This window comes from Zootoca vivipara, chromosome 1, assembly GCF_965207765.1.
Source record: "Zootoca vivipara chromosome 1, rZooViv2.hap1.1, whole genome shotgun sequence".
NCBI lineage: Eukaryota > Metazoa > Chordata > Lepidosauria > Squamata > Lacertidae > Zootoca > Zootoca vivipara.
In genome coordinates this window covers 25,330,953-25,352,082 of record NC_142582.1, presented here as the reverse complement: position 1 = coordinate 25,352,082, position 21,130 = coordinate 25,330,953, and the positions used below count along the sequence as shown (strand labels likewise).

Sequence of the window (21,130 nt, the reverse complement as noted above, 5' to 3'; positions counted from 1 at the left end):
AGGGCTATCTTCCTGCAGCAAAAGTCATATCGACACAGTTACAAAAGCAGTTTTGATGCTTAAGGCGTAGCCTGTGACGCAACTGACTTGGATCTAGGGTCATCCAAGAGTGCCTGCAGCGGAACAGCATCTACCAATAATAATAATAATAATAATAATAATAATAATAATAATAATAATAATAACCTACTTTGTTGCTTGCAATAGGCCTTTGAACATTGCATCAGTTATAGTACCACACTTTTATCAGTGTGGTTTGAAATCGTATCAAAATTCGTTAAGGCATACAGATCTCAATCTTGCATCTTAATTTACACGTGAGCTAATCCCGCATCTCTCTCTCTTTGAACAAGGTTTATCTTTCTCATTCTGAAATTGTAATGGGTGTCATTACCATGAGTCAATTCTGGAAGTTAGCTACTCTGCCAGCTCTAAGGAGCAAGGAATTTCTGTGTTCAGGTAGCTTAATAGTGCTTTAGATCCAGGCCCGGCTCTAGGGGTAGTCTCGGTGGCACGGGGCCGGCAGGAGGGCGCTGCGCCCGCCCACTAGGGCGGGGGCGCCGGAGCGATCTCCGTGCCATGGCGCCAGGGCGCCCAACCGGCTTGAGACGGCCCTGTGTAGATCAGAGGTGAGCACACAGACAGGAATTGAAGAGAAGGCAAGGTGCGGGGGACGGGGGGGGAGAGGTCAGACAAGGATGGCTAGCTGAAGTTGACAAGATAGAAAAGAATCCTTAGAGTTTTTCAGTTCTGTAAATTAATTCAGATACTGCAAGAAACAGTTTTGTAAGATCAACTACATGGTGGGATTCTGTGAAACTAAGCACAGTCATCTGAAGGAGTCCAGTGCATGGATTGGTGCTGTGACCACCAGGTTTTAGGAAAGTTTCAGAAATCAAGCTTGATACCTTATGCATATGTTGAATCTCTCAGAGAACATAGCTTTGCAGGGATCAGACTGAAAAATCAAAAAGTCAGGCAAAGATCAACCTGTTTGTAATTGTTCATTCCGTAAGAAAACGAACCCTTTTCTACTCAAGCCTTTCCTTATTAATTAATAAAATCTCTATACTGCCCTTCATCTGAGCATCCCAGGGCATTTTACACAAAACTACATCACATAGTAACAAACATGAACAATACCCCCCCACACACACAGTTTAAAAGACCACATAGATTGTTTAATTAGCCAAAGGCAAGGGATAGAATGGGAATGTTTTAGCCTGGCGCCTAAAGATACTAATGAAATCTAAACTGTATTTTTACCTCTTGTACCACAAAGAAAAGCAAAAAATATAAAAGCTTCATCTCTTACACCAAAATTACATCTAAAATTAATTTTAACACATTAGACAAGGTATTAGAAGAAAAGAAACAAGGACAGAAGCAAAATTCTTAAGAGTCAGGAAAGTGATAAGACAATAAAAAAGGAAGTTAGTTCTCAGGGCTGAAATCTGAATTGAACCCAGAGACCAATCCGTAGCCAAGGCAGCTGGGCCAGGATTGGTATTTACAGTATATGCTAGGATTGTCTGGTTCTAGTCAGTAATCTGGCTCCCACATTGTGTATTAACTGCACTTTCTGAACTATCTTCCACATATAACAGTTCAGTATAACGTATTTCAGTTATCTAACCTGGAGCTTTTCAAAACATGGACAACAAGTTAGACTACCGTATATTCCGGCGTATAAGACGACTGGGCATATAAGACGACCCCCCACTTTTTCAGTTAAAATATAGAGTTTGGTATATATTCGCCGTGTAAGACTACCCCTCTTCCACCGCACCGCACACCAAATAAAAATTAAAGAAACATCAGATTTGATTTCAATATGGTAATTTTAATTTGACAGTTTCCCTTTAAAAGCCTTCAAAATCCTCCTGTTCATCATCTTATGTCATAAGTATATCAATGACATATTGTGGTCTATAAGCTATAAGGCAACTTCCTATGCTTCTGTGGGGAGAACTGGGTTTCATTGAAACTCGATGGCCTTTTCTCCACATCCTTTCCTGGGAGAGCTGCCCTTTCGCCACCGCTTCTTGCCCCCCCCCCTGTTTTGGGGCTTCTTCCACCCACCCAGAAGGCAGCAGAGCAGAGAGACAACAGCCTTCTCCTTGCAGGAAAGCCTTCCCGGGTGGCTGGGCAAGCTGAACGCACCCAGCTCAGCCCCCTCTCCCTCTCTAAAGCAAGAGCACCTTCCACACACCCAGAAGGCAGCACTTGCAGAGGAGAGAGGCAACAGCGTTTTCCTTGCAGGAAAGCCTTCCCTTTTACTCCTGCTCAGTTCCTTTTAACCCCTAGCAAGCCGAGCACACCCAGCTCAGCCCCCTCTCCCTCTCTAAAGCAGGAGCCGACAGTGTAAGAAAGCTTTCCCTTTTGTTCCCTTCCCCCCCCTTTTGTTCCCTTTTGTTTGTCTAGGACTCCTGCTATCCTGCCGCCTCACTTCAGGCACCTCCGTGTGCCGATGAAGAGGCGCTAATCCGGTCGAAGCCATGAGGGAGCCGTTCGCCCCTGCGGAGAGCAGCCCTCTCCCGAGCACACGCTTCTTCAGGGGCTCCTTTAGGGAAACTGTGCCATGCCCCACGGCCGTTTATGAGCTCCCCCCACCATATGCAGCGACCGCAGATTCTAGTACCTGGCATATAAGACTTTTGAGACGATTTTCATGGGTCAGGAAATCGTCTTATACGCCAGAATATACGGTACCCCATCCAGGTACGGCCACAGCTGGGCCATCAGCTGAAGCCAGTGGAAGGCACTCCACACCGCTGTGCCTTCAGAAATAGTAGTAGATCCAGACGTATCCCCAGGCTATTTCTTCAGAGGGAACAGGTAGAACCCTACCAATCTTGTCTAGGGAACCACGCACTAAGAGTGCCTTAGCCTTATCTGGATTAAGCTTCCTTATAAATCATATAACAGTCCTGTCTGTACTTTTAATTGGGTGTCATCAAATTAGTATGATAGGTACAGTACACGATATGTTCAGCAGTTACCTAGATCTTATCTTTGTACACCATGTTCTCTCCAGCCCACTTTTTCTGATGCTGCTCTCAAATACTCCATTTGGCAGTTATAGAAGATATCCTAGATGGATAATTTCTCTAATTATGCTGGCTTCTAGGAGAACCTTAAGCCATGAGTTTCCTGGGAGCCAACACAGGCAGGGAGAATACCGGTAATTGCCTAGGTCAGGGATGGCCAACTTCCAAGAGACCGTGATCTACTCACAGAGATAAAAACTGGCAGTGATCTACCCCCTTTTTGTGGGTTCAGGTCAAAGTTGTTGAGTTTTTTTAGGAAGGAAAGCCCTGTTTTGGGGGGTTCACGTAAAAGTTGTTGAACCTCTTTAGGGAAGAGAAAAGCGACGTTGAGCTTTTTTTTTAAGGAAGGAAAGCCCTGTTTTGGGTGGTTCCGATCATTTTAGGGGTGCAGGGCAAAGATGTTGAGCTTTTTTTAGGGAAGCCAAAGTTTTTTAGCTTCTTTGGGGGAGCCACTGATCTACCGGTGATCTACCACAGACGTCCAGTGATCTACCGGTAGATCACGATCTACCTGTTGGACATGCCTGGCCTAGGTCATCTTGTCCCAGCAGAAGGAAGACAGCAGAAGGAAATGATTATGAGGATTATGAATCAACAGGGCTATCTTCCTGCAGCAAAAGTCATATCGACACAGTTACAAAAGCAGTTTTGATGCTTAAGGTGTAGCCTGTGACGCAACTGAATTGGATCTAGGGTCATCCAAGAGTGCCTGCAGCAGAACAGCATCTACCTACTTTGTTGCTTGCAATAGGCCTTTGAACATTGCATCACTTTTATCAGTGTGGTTTGAAATCGTTAAGGCATACAAATCTCAATCTTGCATCTTAATTTACATGTGAGCTAATCCCGCATCTCTCTCTCTCTGAACAAGGTTTATCTTTCTCATTCTGAAATTGTAATGGGCGTCATTACCGTGAGTTAATTCTGGAAGTTGGCTACTCTGCCAGCTCTAAGGAGCAAAACATGGACAACAAGTTAGACTACCCCATCCAGGTACGGCCACAGCTGGGCCATCAGCTGAAGCCAGTGGAAGGCACTCCACACCGCTGTGCCTCTAGAATTAGTAGTAGATCCAGAAGTATCCCCAGGCTATTTCTTCAGAGGGAACAGGTAGAACCCTAGCACTCTTGTCTAGGGAACCACACACTAAGAGTGCCTTAGCCTTATCTGGATTAAGCTTCATTATAAATCATATAACAGTCCTGTCTGTATTTTTAATTGGGTGTCATCAAATTAGTATGATAGGTACAGTACACGATATGTTCAGCAGTTACCTAGAAAAGGTATTTTGCTTCATCTTTGAAGATTGCATGGAGGGGCCTTGCCCAGCAAGATAGGATTTCTGTATGACTCATTAGCTACATGAGGAACAGAGGAAGCACATGAAGTTGGGACTCGTCCCCTCTCATCCCTAGATGGGTGAAACTGCCCTCCTCCACTGTTGCATGGGCTCACCACGTGTAGCTTAGTGGGGTGGAGATATCTTTCAGCTTCAAACCTGCCTTCATCTATGCATTTTACAGTGGTGTCATCAAAGCTTTTTGCATACATATATGCATTTTTTTAAAAGTAATTTAATGTCCAAAATTGGTTTCAGCACTTGTACATTTGTACTTTGAGGCAAAGAATGCAAGTGCTGCGTTTTAGAATCTCTTGGCAATGGTGTCCTTGAAACAGGATAAATTCTTAGAAACCCCTTTTCTCTCTTTAGTTTCCAGGCACGTTACCATGGTGCCCAAAGAGGCCATTTTGAGAAATTAGCAGGAAGACTTGTTACCATTCTGTGCTTAATGGGTGCTTTTTATCTTGGCTCTTTTAATAGTGACATGGATCACGCAGAGTTATTCACCTCATTGAGTTGATCACTTGGAGGGTTTCACTGATGGTTGTAAATACGTTTTAGAAACTCATGAAAATCAATACAACATAATGAACTCCACACTCTTGCAAAGAATGTCTATTGTGCCAGTGGTACAATCAGTCCGTAAGTAAGCCTTTGGATGCAGCAGGGGAACTGTTTTGTTAATTGCTTCTGCTGTATTTGGGGTTCTGCAGCATCAAATTTTAAAAATATGCATTTTTTTTTGAAAGAGTGTTTTTTGTTGGTGGGGGGGCACTAGGGTGGTATGAAGAAAGAAATGAGAACAAATGCCAAGGTTGCAGATTTTATCCCCTTATGGGACAGCTGCATATTCTTGCATTGCAAGGGTTTGGACTACTACATGGTCCTCAGGATCCCTTCCAACCCAATTCTATGATCCTATGACTGAAGTCAGAATTCAAGATTCTGTGTACCACATTGGATGTTTATGAGAAGCTGCAAGAGGGAGTGTGAGCAATGCTTCCTTCTTCCACCAATATGAGCCATATTCAAAAAAAGGCTACATTTGCTATGGTGGGATGGAGAACCTGTTGTCCCTCACCACTGAGGGTGAAGAACTCTTTGTTGGATTTTTCTGATGGATGCACCAGCTTACTGCTGTTTAAAGTTTTTATCCAAATATATCAGTAGTTTATCAGTGGGAGGATAATGATAGCTGAATAAATGTTTGGCAATATTACGAAGAGTTGGAAATAAGATCTGTGACTCCCAAATCCATGCACACATTCAGGATTTATGCTTGCCATTTGCTTTTGCTAATGTTGCATTCAGTTTGGTTTGTCACACACTGCTTGGAAAGAGAGGTCTAGTCCAAGCATGTCTTCTCCAACATGTTACCACCCCTGCACATAATTACACCACCACTTGCTTGATTGTGACACAGAGAGTACTTCAAAATTTATTGTGATGGACAAAATGCTTCTGCCTAGTAATTTACTTTTCTGTTTTGGAGATTAACTTGAGTTTAGGGCTTGGGTGTCTATAAACATGCTTTTAAAACATTCAACAGACCAGATAGCTTTGCAGAGAGGAATGTCAAAGTAGCACAATTTTGGATGCCTTTCTCTTTTGCATGACAAAGGGATGCAATGTGTAGTGAATATTCATTTGATTCAGCAGAAGAAGGATCTCATTACCTGCTTGCTTTGTGAGGATCAGGAGAGGAAGGTTACTATCAAGGAGATTGTGGTTTGAGACCAGTTTTGCTAAAGATTTTAGTAAGATCCCCCCCCCCAAAAAAGTTCTTCTAGCCTGTTGTAAAGTATTTTATCTCTGACTTTCCTTTGGGCTTCTGCATTCTTGTCTCCTGTTAAGATTCCTCAGGCCACACGCCACCAAATTTTTACTTATTCTTTTTTTGCAGTTGTCAAGTTTCCTCAGAAAATGTTGGAAACTTCTATCAATGGAAGGGATAAATTATACTTGGCCCTGCTTTAGATAGAAATGGGAGAAGCAGCTCAGTCCAGGACACCTTCCTTTCATTGACTGGAATCTGGTGATTTGAATGTTCATCACTCCCTCTTGCATTGTACGATGATGATTTTGCAGACATCAACAAGCTGTGTTTTAAGAGGCTAGTATTACCCAATTATGCAAAGATGACAAGGAAATGGTGTTTAAGGGAAGAGATTGTTTAAGTCCTTAACTTTTGCTGAAGTGCCTTGGTGTAATTTATTTCTTTGAGAAACAAAAGATAATCTTATAAAGTAATTACATTACACTGGGCTGTCATTGCCAAGATGTCACAGAGAAAAATTGGAGGTTAATAGCGTCTAAGTATATTTAGAAGTGGAGAGCAAATTCTCTTCTGTCTTGAAATGAGGCTGTGTTTCTTATTTATATTCTACACGCAATCTAGCAGAATATTTCTGTTCAATCTGTGGCGCTCCTGCATAGTGTCGCAAAGTATAACCGGGAGAGTCATGCATGCATGTTGGCAAATTGCGGACTTGTGTTAGCAGCCAGCAAATTTTAGAAAATAAGAACTCTCCCATTTTAGTAGGGATTTCTATGGATAGTAGCGCTTTAAGCAGGTATATGAAATGCTAGATACGTCCCAATGGATCCAGGTACACTTAGAGGATAAATTTGCAGCGGAAATGGGAAGTCAGAAGAAAGATACTGTGCTTGAGAATTGAGTGTTCCCGTTCAGGGTTCAGTCAGCCATTCCCTTGTCAGGATTCTCCATTTTGTTCTTCCTTCATCCCCTGAGTTTCCCATTTTCCTTCACAGGCAGCATTCCATGCCAGCTAAGCCTGCTCAGTGGTAGGGAGCTTAGGGTTTTTTAAAAATAATAATTTTCTTCTTCTGCAAATCTTGAGGTCCCCCCGCCCCAGCCTTCTATGTGTGGATGGTGTCATTTTGACTATATTATAATTATTACCTGCCCTTCACTCTAAGGTCCCAGGGTGGGTTAAAACACAACATTAATATTAAAATGCTACACTACACAATATTTTAAAAAAACCCCAGTTTAAAACAACTTTAAATTACAGTAGTAAGGCAGGTCTTAAAATGTACACCTCAGGTGTCAAAAGCCAGGAAAAAGAGATGTAGCTCTGAGGCTGGCGGGTGAAGGAAGGAGAGAGAGAATCCGCGGTACTCCCATGACAAAGACACCGAGTGGGCTTTACTTCACGCCAACCAGCTGACCAATTGGGATAGCCGGGGGTGGTGGCCGCTTGCTGTTGAATCTGTAATGCAGCCTGGGGGAGACTTCCTTTCACCTCCTCCCCGGATCTCATGGGAACTTGGTTTGGCCTGAGAGATCTCATGAGAACATCCCACAGCTGATGTGTTGTTGGTGTTGCCCCCCCCCCCCAGCAAAGTGGAGAGCTTAAAAGCTCTTTCCATACTGGACAACCCCAAGCAAGGCCTGGCATGAAAATAGGTTTTAAATTCTCCTTCTTGCTTAGGTTTAACTTGTGATTTCAACCAGCCTGCTTTCAGCCACACGTGGTTGAAATTGTGCAAGTGAAATCACGGAAGATGTGACTGTACGTCGCTTTGAGATTCTATAGTATTGCATCTGATTTCTGTTTTGTTCATTGCTGTGCAGTTCTTTTGGATAGGAAGCGTTGATAAGAAAATTTCAAAATAAAATGGTTATGCCACTTTCCCACACAGTTGTGCCCAAAGCAGCTCACATGTCAAAATGAACCACAGTGAAGATAGTTTTTATAAGTACTACATAGCTGCTGCTTACAAAATAGATCAGTATCACTCTCCTAGCAACCACCCCTCCCTCCCATTTCAGCACCAGCACTTAATTCTCCAGCATCTAGAAAAATGCCAAACAGTTAATTAACTTGAACACACACCATGAAAACACCTGTAATTTTTAAATAATATACAAGTCTTACATTATAATGTTACAAACAGAGGATGTGTGGTAAGATAACTAAACTGTTCTCTTTTCAACTGTTTCTAATAAACGAGAGCTTTTTGTTGATACAGAGCTTTTTGATAATTGTTTTTCTCTCAGATAATGAACCATGCTTGGTTTCTTCTTAACAAGTACCCCCTACTGTGCACTACATGCAAATATGTGTGACTAAACCCCAGTGACCCCTCTTTCCCATAAGAAAAAGCAAGTGTTTGTATACATTTTTCTTTAAAAAAGAAAATATATCTCATCATCTGTTCAGGTTTGTAGCTTCTGCAAGTGTCAGATAGGCAGGATTGGTAATTTAATCCTTTCACTTACAGTCTTGTCCCCCTATATTATTATAATTTGCTGTTTTTTATTTTTATTTTATTGTATTTCATATTTTTGTCGTATTAATATGCTGTTTATTACTTGGGGGGGACAGGGACATTTAGGCCAAAAAGTGATGTATAATATAACCACTCCTCTGGGTAGAGACATGTCTGGATGGCAATATAGGAAAGAGGAATGCTGAACCCTTCCCCCCACCAAATCCTCATATACGTATAGTTTGCTACTTTACCAGTATAAAGTTCTACGCTGCCAGATATTCAAAACCATGTGAGAGGGAAAAGTTTATGGGGCGGGAGACGGAATGGAAAAGTAAACAGGCAAGTAGTGTGTGAAGTTTTTTTCTCCACTGGTTCCCCACTCAAAACCACCCCATTTGTGTGAAGTTTTTAGCCAGTTCCCCAGTTTCCAATTATAATCTTGCTGCGAAGAAAAGGATGGCAAAAGCTAACATCAGAGCAGGTTTTTGCTAATTACAGAGCTGTCCAACCTACAAACCTCCTGAAGAAAAATGTGGTGGCACAAGGATGACATTCAGCATGTGGTAAATGTTTGATTTAAAACAAAACAGACCCAGATATTTCTGGTCCAAAGGCACCTGGTACTTAAATACTGCTATGGGGCCAAGGAATATTTTCCCCCTCCCCCATGACAGAAGTTGCTCATGTACAAAAGTTGTACTAACTTGAACAGCTGTCATTGTGTCTGCTTCCCCTGGAGGAAAAAATAAAGCTTGAAAATGACTTGTCAGGAAGTCTTGTTGAATCCTTCCTTCCTTCCTTCCTTCCTTCCTTCCTTCCTTCCTTCCTTCCTTCCTTCCTTCCTTCCTTCCTTCCGTTCAAAAATTCTGAAAAGGGATGCAGCGAAGCCTGACCATCTACTCTATGGTGAATACTCTCGTGACTTTTCAGCCTCATTGGACAGGTTCAGAATCCTAACTTTTACCAGTCTTTAACCACAGGAACCTGCATAGGAACCTGGAATGTAAGAACCATGAACCTTGGTAAGCTGGAGGTGGTCAAAAAGGAGATGGCAAGAATAAATATTGACATCCTGGGCATCAATGAACGAAAATGGACGGGAATGGGTGAATTCAGTTCAGATGACCATCATATCTACTACTGTGGGCAAGAATCCTGTAGAAGAAATGGAGTGGCCCCCATAGTCAACAAAAGAGTGGCGAAAGCTGTACTGGGATGCAATCTCAAAAATGATAGAATGATCTCAATATGAATCCAAGGCAGACCTTTTAACATTACAGTAATCCAAGTTTATACACCGACTACCGGAGCTGAAGAAAGTGAAATTGAAGAATTCTATGAAGACTTACAACACCTTCTAGAAATGACACCAAAGAAGGATGTTCTCCTCATTATAGGGGATTGGAATGCTAAAGTAGGGAATCAAGAGATAAAAGGAACAACTGGCAAATTTGGCCTTGGAGTTCAAAACGAAGCAGGGCAAAGGCTAATAGAGTTCTGTCAAGAGAACAAGCTGGTCATCACAAACACTCTTTCCCAACAACACAAGAGACTACTCTACACATGGACATCACCAGATGGGCAGCGTCGAAATCAGATTGATTATATTCTCTGCAGCCAAAGATGGAGAAGCTCTATAGAGTCAGCAAAAACAAGACCTAGAGCTGACTGTGGCTCAGATCATCAGCTTCATATAGCAAAATTCCAGTTTAAACTGAAGAAAGTAGGAAAAACCACTTGGCCAGTAAGACACAATCTAAATCAAATCCCTTATGAATACACAGTGGAAGTGAGGAACAGGTTTAAGGATTTAGATTTGGTGGACTGATTGCCTGAAGAACTATGGATGGAGGCTCGTAACATTATACAGGAGGCAGCAATGAAAACCATCCCAATGAAAAGGAAATGCAAGAAAGCAAAGTGGCTGTCCAACGAGGCCTTACAAATAGTGGGAGAGAGAAGGCAAGCAAAATGTGATGGAGATAGTGAAAGATACAGGTAATTGAATGCAGATTTCCAAAAAATAGCAAGGAGAGACAAGAGGGCCTTCTTAAGCAATGCAAAGAAATAGAGGAAAACAACAGAATGGGAAAAACCAGAGATCTGTTCAAGAAAATTGGAGATATGAAAGGAACATTTCATACAAAGATTACCATAATAAAGGACAAAAGTGTAAAGGACCTAACAGAAGCAGAAGACATCAAGAAGAGGTAGCAAGAGTACACAGAGGAATTATACCAGAAAGATATGGATGACTCGTACACCCCAGGTAGTGTGGTTGCTGACCTTGAGCCAGACATCCTGGAGAGTGAAGTCAAATGGGCCCTAGAAAGCACTGCTAATTACAAGGCCAGTGGAAGTGATGATATTCCAGCTGAACTATTTAAAATTTTAAAAGATGCTGCTGTTAAGGTGCTACACTCAATATGCCAGCAAGTTTGGAAAACTCAGCAGTGGCCAGAGGATTGGAGAAGATTAGTCTACATCCCGATCCCAAAGAAGGGCAGTGCCAAAGAATGCTCCAACTACCACACAATTGCGCTCTTTTCACATGCTAGCAAGGTTATGATTAAAATTCTACAAGGCAGGCTTAAGCAGTATGTGGACCGAGAACTCCCAGAAGTGCAAGCTGGATTTCGAAGGGGCAGAGGAACCAGAGTCCAAATTGCAAACATGAGCTGGATTATGGAAAAGCTAGAGAGTTCCAAAAAAACATCTACTTCTGCTTCATTGACTGTGTTGACCACAGCAAACTATGGCAAGTTCTTAAAGAAATGGGAGTGCCTGATCACCTCATCTGTCTCCTGAGAAATCTCTATGTGGGACAAGAAGCTACAGTTAGAACTGGATATGGAATAACTGGTTGGTTCAAAATTGGGAAAGGTGTACGACAAGGTTGTATATTGTCTCCCTGCTTATTTAATTTATATGCAGAATTCATCATGTGAAAGGCTGGACTGGATGAATCCCAAGCTGGAAATAAGATTGCTGGAAGAAATATCAACAACCTCAGATATGCAGATGACACAACCTTGATGGCAGAAAGCGAGGAGGAATTAAAGAACCTTTTAATGAGGGTGAAAGAGGAAAGTGAAAAATATGGTCTGAAGCGCAACATCAAAAAAACTAAGATCATGGCCACTGGTCCCATCACCTCCTGGCAAATAGAAGGGGAAGAAATGGAGGCAGTGAAGAAATGGAGATTTTACTTTCTTGGGTTCCAGGATCACTGCAGATGGTGACAGCAGTCCCGAAATTAAAAGACGCCTGCTTCTTGGGAGAAAAACAATGATAAACCTAGACAGCATCTTAAAGAGCAGAGACATCACCTTGCCAACAAAGGTCTGTATAGTTAAAGCTATGGTTTTCCCAGTAGTGATGTATGGAAGTGAGAGCTGGACCATAAAGAAGGCTGATCGCTGAAGAATTGATGCTTTTGAATTATGGTGCTGGAGGAGACTCTTGAGAGTCCCATGGACTGCAAGAAGATCAAACCTAGCCATTCTGAAGGAAATCAGCCCTGAGTGCTCACTGGAAGGACAGATCGTGAAGCTGAGGCTCCAATACTTTGGCCACCTCATGAGAGGAGAAGACTCCCTGGAAAAAACCCTGATGTTGGGAAAGATGGAGGGCACTAGGAGAAGGGGACGACAGAGGACGAGATGGTTGGACAGTGTTCTCGAAGCTACGAACATGAGTTTGACCAAGGCAGTGGGAGGCAGTGGAAGACAGAAGTGCCTGGTGTGCTATGGTCCATGGGGTCACGAGGAGTCGGACATGACTAAATGACTAAACAGCAACAACCACAGACTCATTAGAGAGATATACAGTTTGGAACGTTATGACCCTCTATAGGTGTTCCAGGGTGTTGTAAAGAGTATGGAAGATGCTGATTTTTCCCAGGTTTTGGCTGTTTTTCTTGAGTTGTCATATAACTGTTGAATTCTTTTGAAGTATATGACATGGATGTCTAATGGCTTCCCTTCATAATTACAAAACTGTAAATACTCACTTCCGTTGTGGGGCTATGTGGTCTCTCACATGCAGAAATGTGGTGGTGGTGTAGAAACTGCAGATACTTCTGATTTATTACTGGTAGCATCTAAACCAGCATTTGCTTTGGGAGAGTCAAGTTCAAATGAAGCTCAAATGCTGAGACCATGTTGAGAAGTGCTGCTCCCTGATTTCATTATTTTTATTAGCACGCTGACCTTACTTTTCTAGTAGTATTTAAATTATAACAGCAGAATGTCTAGAATATAGAACTGTGGGCAAATGTGAAGAAAGGGGGGCAGGATTTTACCTAAATGCCAAGGTTGGGGTAGAAGAGGGGTAAATGCTAACCTTGTGTTTAGAGAAGAGAGGTTGTGATTAAGATACCTATCCCCCTTTTAAACGCTTCTGTGGCTAATAATTATTATTATTATAATTATAATAATTTTATTATTTATACCCTGTCCATCTGGCTGGGTTTCCCCAGCCACTCTGGGAAGCCTATATAAAACATATTAAAATATCAAACATGAAAAACTTCCCAATACAGGGCTGCCTTGAGATGTCTTCTAAAAGTTATGTAGTTCTTTATCTGCTTGACATCTTACATCCACAGGGAGGGTGCCTATACAGTGGTACCTCGACAACCGAACGATTCGACTTCCGAAGGTTTTGACTTCCGAAGTCGACAACCCCAGAAGTCTTTTTGGCACATGTGCATTCTGCGCCTGTGCAAAGCAGCCGGGGGGGGGGGCGGCGCAGGCGCAGAAGCGGCGCTTCGACAACCAAAGACTTCGACTTATGAAGACGGCCGCGGAACGGATCGTCTTCGTAAGTCGAGGTACCACTGTACTGCTAGTAAGTAGTTAAGTTTTACTTGCATGTCATATTATTGTGTTTCAAACAAACAAACAGCAACTATTGGCCTTAGTCCCGGAGAAATCACCTTGCAGAAATAGATTGAAGCAAACCCACACTGCACGTTCGTAAAATTCTAGCAAATGTTTGTTCATTCAGAGCTTTGGAAAAGGCATTCATATATAGTGATAAAGCCATTGTGCTGAGTGGGACTTCTGCCAACAGAGCACTTAGAGGCATTGGAAGCTAAGGCTGCATCCTATGCACAGCTAGGACCCATATACCCCACTGACATCAATGGATGCTGAGGCTGCGGTTGTCAATTAAGCAGATGAAGTACACACACAGGTTTTGCTTTTCAATCAAAATCTATAATTTGGTTTATTTTAATTGCAAAAATTGTGAACCACTTAATTCAGGGTTTTTATATTGAAAATCTGTAAGGAGGTAAATACCTACAAACTGATGAAAGATAACCTTGCAGGTTATGTGCTTGTGCTGTAATATAAAGATGACTGAAAATTACAAGCAGCTATTAAAGTGGAAGACTTTAGAGGAGGGAAGCTAAAATAGTTATATAGGGAGCGAGGGAGCCATTTGGAAACTATTTGGAAATTGGTATCCTAAACATTTTGAGCTGATTTATGTGCTCTTCCCAGTTCCAAACAAAATAGTGCATTCTGAGAGGAGCTTTTACCTGGAAGATTATATAGATCCTGATCCCAAGGAAAGAGCACCACCTCTATATTCACCCAGTTTGTCCAGTAAGTCATTGATACCTGAGAGTTCTTGTGGATTCCATTACCCCGACCTGCTTTTCCTGTGTCCTCCTGGAAACTTCAAAGGTGTTGGCATTTGTCTGAACATTGGGGATTCATGTAAAACTGCCATCCTGGACTTCCTTGGGAAGAATGGTGGGATATTAATTTAATACACCTATTAAAAATAATAAAATCCTAATTAGATCTTTTCCAAGAAGATACAGGTTTTTCAAAATAAATTAACCATATTCTGTTTTAAGATAGCAAAACATGATACACATGGGTCAGAAGCACTGAATTATACCCTGGGAAAGGAAACATAAAATCAGTATTTTTTAAAAAAAAAAAATAGAGTAGATTGTAGCAAAATAAAATGCATAACTTGATTGTGAAAAGAGAATGGTCAGGGAGAGGGAGAAGAGGTGAAACACTCATTTAAGGTTTGTTTTAATGGAATTGTATGTTCCTCTTGCATCTAACTGGCAAGGAAAATGACGTACTAGATAGCTGCTGTTAACTTTTCACTGAGTGACTTGTCAACTTGGCATTGCTTTTATATAATTGTACATTGCATTGTGATCTCAAAACACCTGCCTGTCGATGATGGTATTCTTATTGACTCAAGATAACATTACAATTCCAGCTAAATTCTATATTGCTTTGTTAGTGAAGAAGACAATGGTGCAATCGGTGTTAGTTGTCACTGGCAAACTAGTTCTTTCCCATCTTGTACTTGTTGCTTCTTGTTTCATACAGTCCATCTCCCCTTCCCTGACATCTCACTCCTTAGCTGTAGATCAGTTGTGCACTTCCCATAACCAACTCTTTCATTCCAGCATAAATTAAGTTTGTGTAAATTTATGTGTAATTTCATTATTATTCAGAATGTCTTATCAGATAATTTCTGCCAGTATCCCACATAAGGATTGGGACTTGCAAATGGCATATAATAGTCAAATGGGTGTTGTAGAACACATTCCTTTTCAGCTTACCGAAGCAGAGCATGATTTCATATTTTGCTATATTTGGCTGTGTTACCAGACTGTCTATTCTTGCACATTCATGTTGATAGATTGCCCTAGTTTTTGGTTGCAGCAGAATGTCTGGGCTGCTGACATGGGGGACTTGAGCCTCAAAGTTATTAATATTTCAATCCTTTGCACAGAGTGAGAGACAGACTAATACGAAAATAATGTTTTTGCAAGCATTGGGTTTGAGCAGTGTGTGTAATAGGAATGTCACATGCTGTGCCTGCTACTCATTAACTCTTCCCTTTTTGAGGCACAGTCCTAATTTATCACACGTTTCCCCTCCGTTTTTCTCATGTCTGCCTTAAAAGTGCCTGATGTGGGGCCTGTTTGCTGCTGCTCCCATCATCTGCCACTCTTCAGGTGATCATTTGGCGGGATTTGGGGGCAACTCTCAATGCAGCTTGAAGTAGAGCTTGGGTAGAGACCCTTTCCAAAACATCACATCCTTTGCCTTTGCTGAATGCTTCAGTGTGCCTTCCTTTCACTTGCCTCTGTGCAATACTGTAGTGACACCGGATACTGCTGGAACATGGCAGAGTGAAGCCGAGTGAGCCTTGCCAAAAGGAAGGGAAATGTCAATAGGGATTTTCAAAATCCTGCTTCAGTTGCATGTTCTAGGACAGACATGGCCAAACTTGGCCCTCCAGCTGTTTTGGAACTACAATTCCCACCATCCCTGACCACTGGTCCTGTTAGCTAGGGGTGATGGGAGTTGTAGTCCCAAAACATCTGGAGGGCCAAGTTTGGCCATGCCTGCTCTAGGACATAGGAACAGTTCCTCTGGAATAAATGGGATGAAGATCATTTCCTTGTCAAAATTAGTCAGATGCGTGTTTCTGGGAAGACAGCTATAGAAACGTGTTGGGAAAAGTTAAGTTCAGTAAATAATAGGAGTGCATTTAAAACTTTAATCCAAAATATATACAGATTACAAGCTCCTAAACTTGAGTAAGCTTAGGACTGCTGCATTATGGGTACCATGTGTACTTCCTTGTGTGCCCCCATGGCAATATAACATATGTCAACGAGATGCAGGTGTCTGGCAATTGGAATGAATGAAGGAAGGAAACCACTTGAAGTTCTTGTAATCAAGAATACTTGTTTAAATGCGCCAGTGGAATGCATATATAATCCTCTGATTAGCATCAGGGAAACTTTCTAACATATATGGGCTTGCTGATAGAAAGTACAAACTTGAGAAAGATACCCTCGTAGTGCATGATGAAAATTCAAAGATGTTTTAAAAATATAATCGGAGTTAATAGAACTACAAATCCACTCAAAAGATTGGGAACTATAGGTTAAGGCTCCTGGACTTAACTTCCATGCCATATAAGCAGTAAACATTCATATTATGCTTGCATACAACTTAGCATCCATGCACCCACACTCTTTTTCAGACACAGTCCTCTTCCTCTGCAGATTGGGGGAACCCAACAGCTCAGTGTGTGAGGAGGGACAGTGAGGGGCACACTGACCCTCTGCTTTCCATATGTATGTATATGTACAGTATGTATTTGTTAGTAATGATAGCCTGTGATGCCAGGGAGGGGCAATCTTTGTTGTTGGAGGGGGCAGAAGGATATTGGAGCGATTGTATTTTATATTGAGGTTTCAGCAGGTAGAAGGAAGAGGCAAATAATGATGAAACATGCTTAGGTTTGGCTTTTATAGCTGGTTCATTGTTTCAAAATGTATTACTAATGTTATTTTGAATTTCCAAGTGGAACATGGCAAGTATGCCACTCCACTGGTTTGACTTTGGATCAAACATGCAAAAGATTGCCCGCTGCAGCTTTAAAACAAGGCTTGCAGGAGACTGGTTATCAGAATTAAAAGTTGTGGAATTTTAAAGTGTATATATCGTTAAACCACTGCTATAGCACCGACCTGACTGTTCCTGTAACCTGCAGTGGGTCATAAAATTCAAAATCCTTTATGGGGGATTTTATTAAGGTTTGGAATGTTCAGATTTTCTTATGAAGTTTGACCTTTCTGTACGGGCATCCTGCATAGTATAACAATAAGTGGCTGAGCTGAGTCACTAAAAATATGATGTTAGATACAGGAAATATATTGGCCGTATAAAGTGTAAAACTACCCGTGTAGTTGTTCCCTTCTCATCCCATGTAGGGAGTAGGATTATTGTATGTTTATTACTATGTTATGCATTTGTGTTTTTGTTGTATACCACCCTGTGATCTTTGGATTAAGGGCAAAATATAAATTTAATTCAACAACAACATTTTTTCTTTTTCAAAAGACATTGGGGAAATACTGCATGAGTACACTTTTCAGTGACTGTATCTTTGGATTTGGGGTTTCATTTGGATGGTAGAAATGTGAAGCCTCTGATCCTCCAGCAAAATGGTATTCTGGTTGGGTTTCAAAACTTCAGGAATTTGTCAAGAACTAGTTACACCCCTCTTTTCAAGCATGCAGTCTAAAGTAGTACATTTGAACCACCTTGCGATTGATGTTTTAGAATTTATTCTTCTTTCTAGAATGTATACATCTGCTAGAAAAATACTGGTGAAAAATATATAGTGGAATGGAATGCCCATACAGAGCTGCCACTAACATCAAAGGGCAAGTCTTTGCATGTCTTGCACAGCTGCACCTGAATGGGTCAAGTAAATTGGAACGAAATGTCAAACATTTAACACTATTTCTTCATATAGATAATTTTTATCCTGTCATTCCAGTGTCCGGGCACCACTTAGGGAAGCTGGAGAGAAAGCTTAAATTGATTTGGATGCGGTGTGGGCTATGCATGCTAATTTTTAGCAGCTCCACTTGAAATAATTTTCATTTTGTAAATGTCAAGAGACCGAGAGGTTGGATTCACCCTTTTATGCACATCGTTTATGTATTCCGCCTTATCAAACATACAAATAACCTTGGTAAAAATAACAGCGCCGAAAAATAGAGAGTATTGCCGTAGCTGGAGCAACCCCGGAGCTTTGTTGCCTTTCTGCAAAAGGTGTTGAATGCAAAATGAGGGGTGGAATTTTAAGCAGTTTTGCCACACACACACACACACACACACAAAATTAAACCTGACCTTTATTTGGCACACACTAGATAAAAGCATTACTTTGAGCTATATATGCAGCTGTTAATGTTCTGGGGCTTCTAGATGCTTGAGCTTAATTAGCCCCTCTTCCTAAAGATAATGAGACGAGACAATGGATGCAAAATGTTCCTTGGCAGCTGGGTAATGTACACACTTTCCCATTATTGGTACGTTGAAAAATTCTTCACCATCCTTTCAAACACAGGAGAATGTTTAGGAGGGTTGCTTTAAAAAAAAAAAAAACCACACAAATCTTTAATCAAGAGGGGATAGACGTGCACCAGGATTCTTGGCAGACATTAGCATAAGAGAAAGTTTGAGAGAATAAAATGGCTTCTTTGTAGATGACTATAATCTATCCAACCAAGATTCAGCATTAAACTGAGGTGTTTTGTGTAGACAGGCTAGACAGGCTGCCTTCATCCTTGTATGCTCTGCTAAATAAGGTACAGTCATACCTTGGTTGTCAAACGCCCTCGTACGTTTTGGCTCCCAAACGCCGCAAACCCAGAAGTGGTTGTTCCAGTTTGCGAAATAAATATGCTATTAGGGTGGATATGTGCACACCTGTGGGCAACACTTAATTTCCCTTCACTTGTTATTTGGCAGCTGAATATGTGAAGCAGCTGCCTGGAAAATCTTAAATGCTAGGTGGCAAATATTTTGTAGATGCCGTGTTTGATCTGCAGAGACTTTATCTACACATGAGACACTCCCTCATCCCTGCCTTTGTCTAAGGTCTATCCTGAGAAATCCAGTGTAAACTAAGAACGTGCGCCATTTTGTTTCAAACTACAGTTGTACCTTGGTTTTTTAACAGTTTAGTTCTCGAATGTTTTGGCTCCCGAACGCAGTAAACCCGGAAGTGACTGTTCTGGTTTGCGAACTATTTTTGGAAGCCGAACGTCTGTCGGGGCTTTCTGCAGCCAATCAGAAGCCACGCTTTGGTTTCCGAACGTTTTGGAAGTCGAACGGACTTCCAGAACGGATCCCATTTGACTTCCAAGGTATGACTGTATTTCTGTGAGCCAAACAGTTACTGGCTTTTCAAATGTCTACCTAGCTAGCCATTTTTGACTTTCTGTGGAAGAGTTCCCAGTTACTGACATTTTAATTTGTGCTTCCATGCTCAAAACAAATCATTTTAAAATGATCGTTGCAATTTTGGTTAAGTATGTGTCAAAATATTCTCAAGCAATAGCAGCACACCCCTTGTTTTTCTTTGCTAATGCAGTGATTGTCATTTAGGAAGCAAAAATGGGACAATATGTACCTTATCGGTAGCTTGATTAGAATCAGATTATTGTTTTCAGGATGCTCCTAATTGTAGAGAGCTTTCATGAATGATCGGTTTCAAAATAATATGAATAACTTCATTTCTGTAAATGCAACAGCAGTAATTGTTTGGCTGTGAAAACGCTCGTCTAAATTCTTTGTGGAGGGAAATTAAAAGCTACCACCAACTCTAGTTGCATTTCTGTAGCGTTTCCCAACATTTAAACTTGTTTGCTTCTCTTCTCTCTCCCCCCCCCCATTTTTTAAAAGAGTCCCTGGGCATGGAACACTCGGCTGTGCTGGATTGGATACCCATATCAGGTAATGGAGGAAGTTATTACATTGCATGGAAATGAGTATAAAATAGCCCATGATGCTGTTAATCTTGATGGTGGATGGATGGATGGATGGAAGGGAGGAAGAAGCGGAGGAGAAGGAAAACAACTCTTCTTTTTCTTCTCCACTCATTGCTGCTACTTCTTACACGCTGCCAATGAGGAGGGAAGAGAAGTGAGAATGCTGGGGGGAGGGGGGCAAAGACAGGTGGGAGAAGCTACAACTTCTTCTGCTCTAGAAAGGCATTCAGGGCTTATCATCATCATCATCAACAACAACAACAACAACAACATCATCATCATCATTTCCTCTTCCTTGGAGGGAGATTATCCCAGTCCTTGTTTCTGAGCCTGGTTCTAGAAAACTTCACCAGCATCACTAATTAACAAGGCTTTAGGATAAAGCTATGAAACACTGTTAAGGTGTTTCACTGTTAAGATGATGCTGTTAAGGTGCTACACCCAATATGCCAGCAAGTTTGGAAAACTCAGCAATGGCCAGAGGATTGGAGAAGATCAGTCTACATCCCAAGAAGGGCAGTACCAAAGAATGCTCCAACTACCACACAATTGCGCTCTTTTCACATGCTAGCAAGGTTATGATTAAAATTCTACAAGGCAGGCTTAAGCAGTATGTGGACCGATAACTCCCAGAAGTGCAAGCTGGATTTCAAAGGGGCAGAGGAACCAGAGTCCAAATTGCAAACATGCGCTGGATTATGGAGAAAGCTAGAGAGTTCCAGAAAAACATCTACTTCTGCTTCATTGACTATACAAAAGCCTTTGACTGTCGACCACAGCAAACTATGGCAAGTTCTTAAAGAAATGGGAGTGCCTGAACACCTCATCTGTCTCCTGAGAAATCTCTATGTGGGACAAGAAGCTACAGTTAGAACTGGATATGGAACAACTGATTGGTTCAAAATTGGGAAAGGAGTACGACAAGGTTGTATATTGTCTCCCTGCTTATTTAACTTATATGCAGAATTCATCATGCGAAAGGCTGGACTAGATGAATCCCAAGCTGAAATTAAGATTGCCAGAAGAAATATCAACAACCTCAGATATGCAGATGACACAACCTTGATGGCAGAAAGTGAGGAGGAATTAAAGAACCTTTTAATGAGGGTGAAAGAGGAGAGCGCAAAATATGGTCTGAAGCTCAACATC

General features: G+C 41.5%; 1 protein-coding gene across 1 annotated transcript in view; it reads left to right on the top strand.

Annotated features, from left to right (window-relative positions):
- Nucleotides 1–21,130, top strand: part of CERS6 (ceramide synthase 6) — an 83,702-nt gene that overhangs the window by 45,231 nt on the left and 17,341 nt on the right. The window contains exon 5 of the mRNA XM_035133156.3: nucleotides 19,896–19,946. Within this exon, the coding sequence (XP_034989047.1) occupies nucleotides 19,896–19,946 (51 nt within the window). The remainder of the gene's footprint in view (nucleotides 1–19,895; nucleotides 19,947–21,130) is intronic.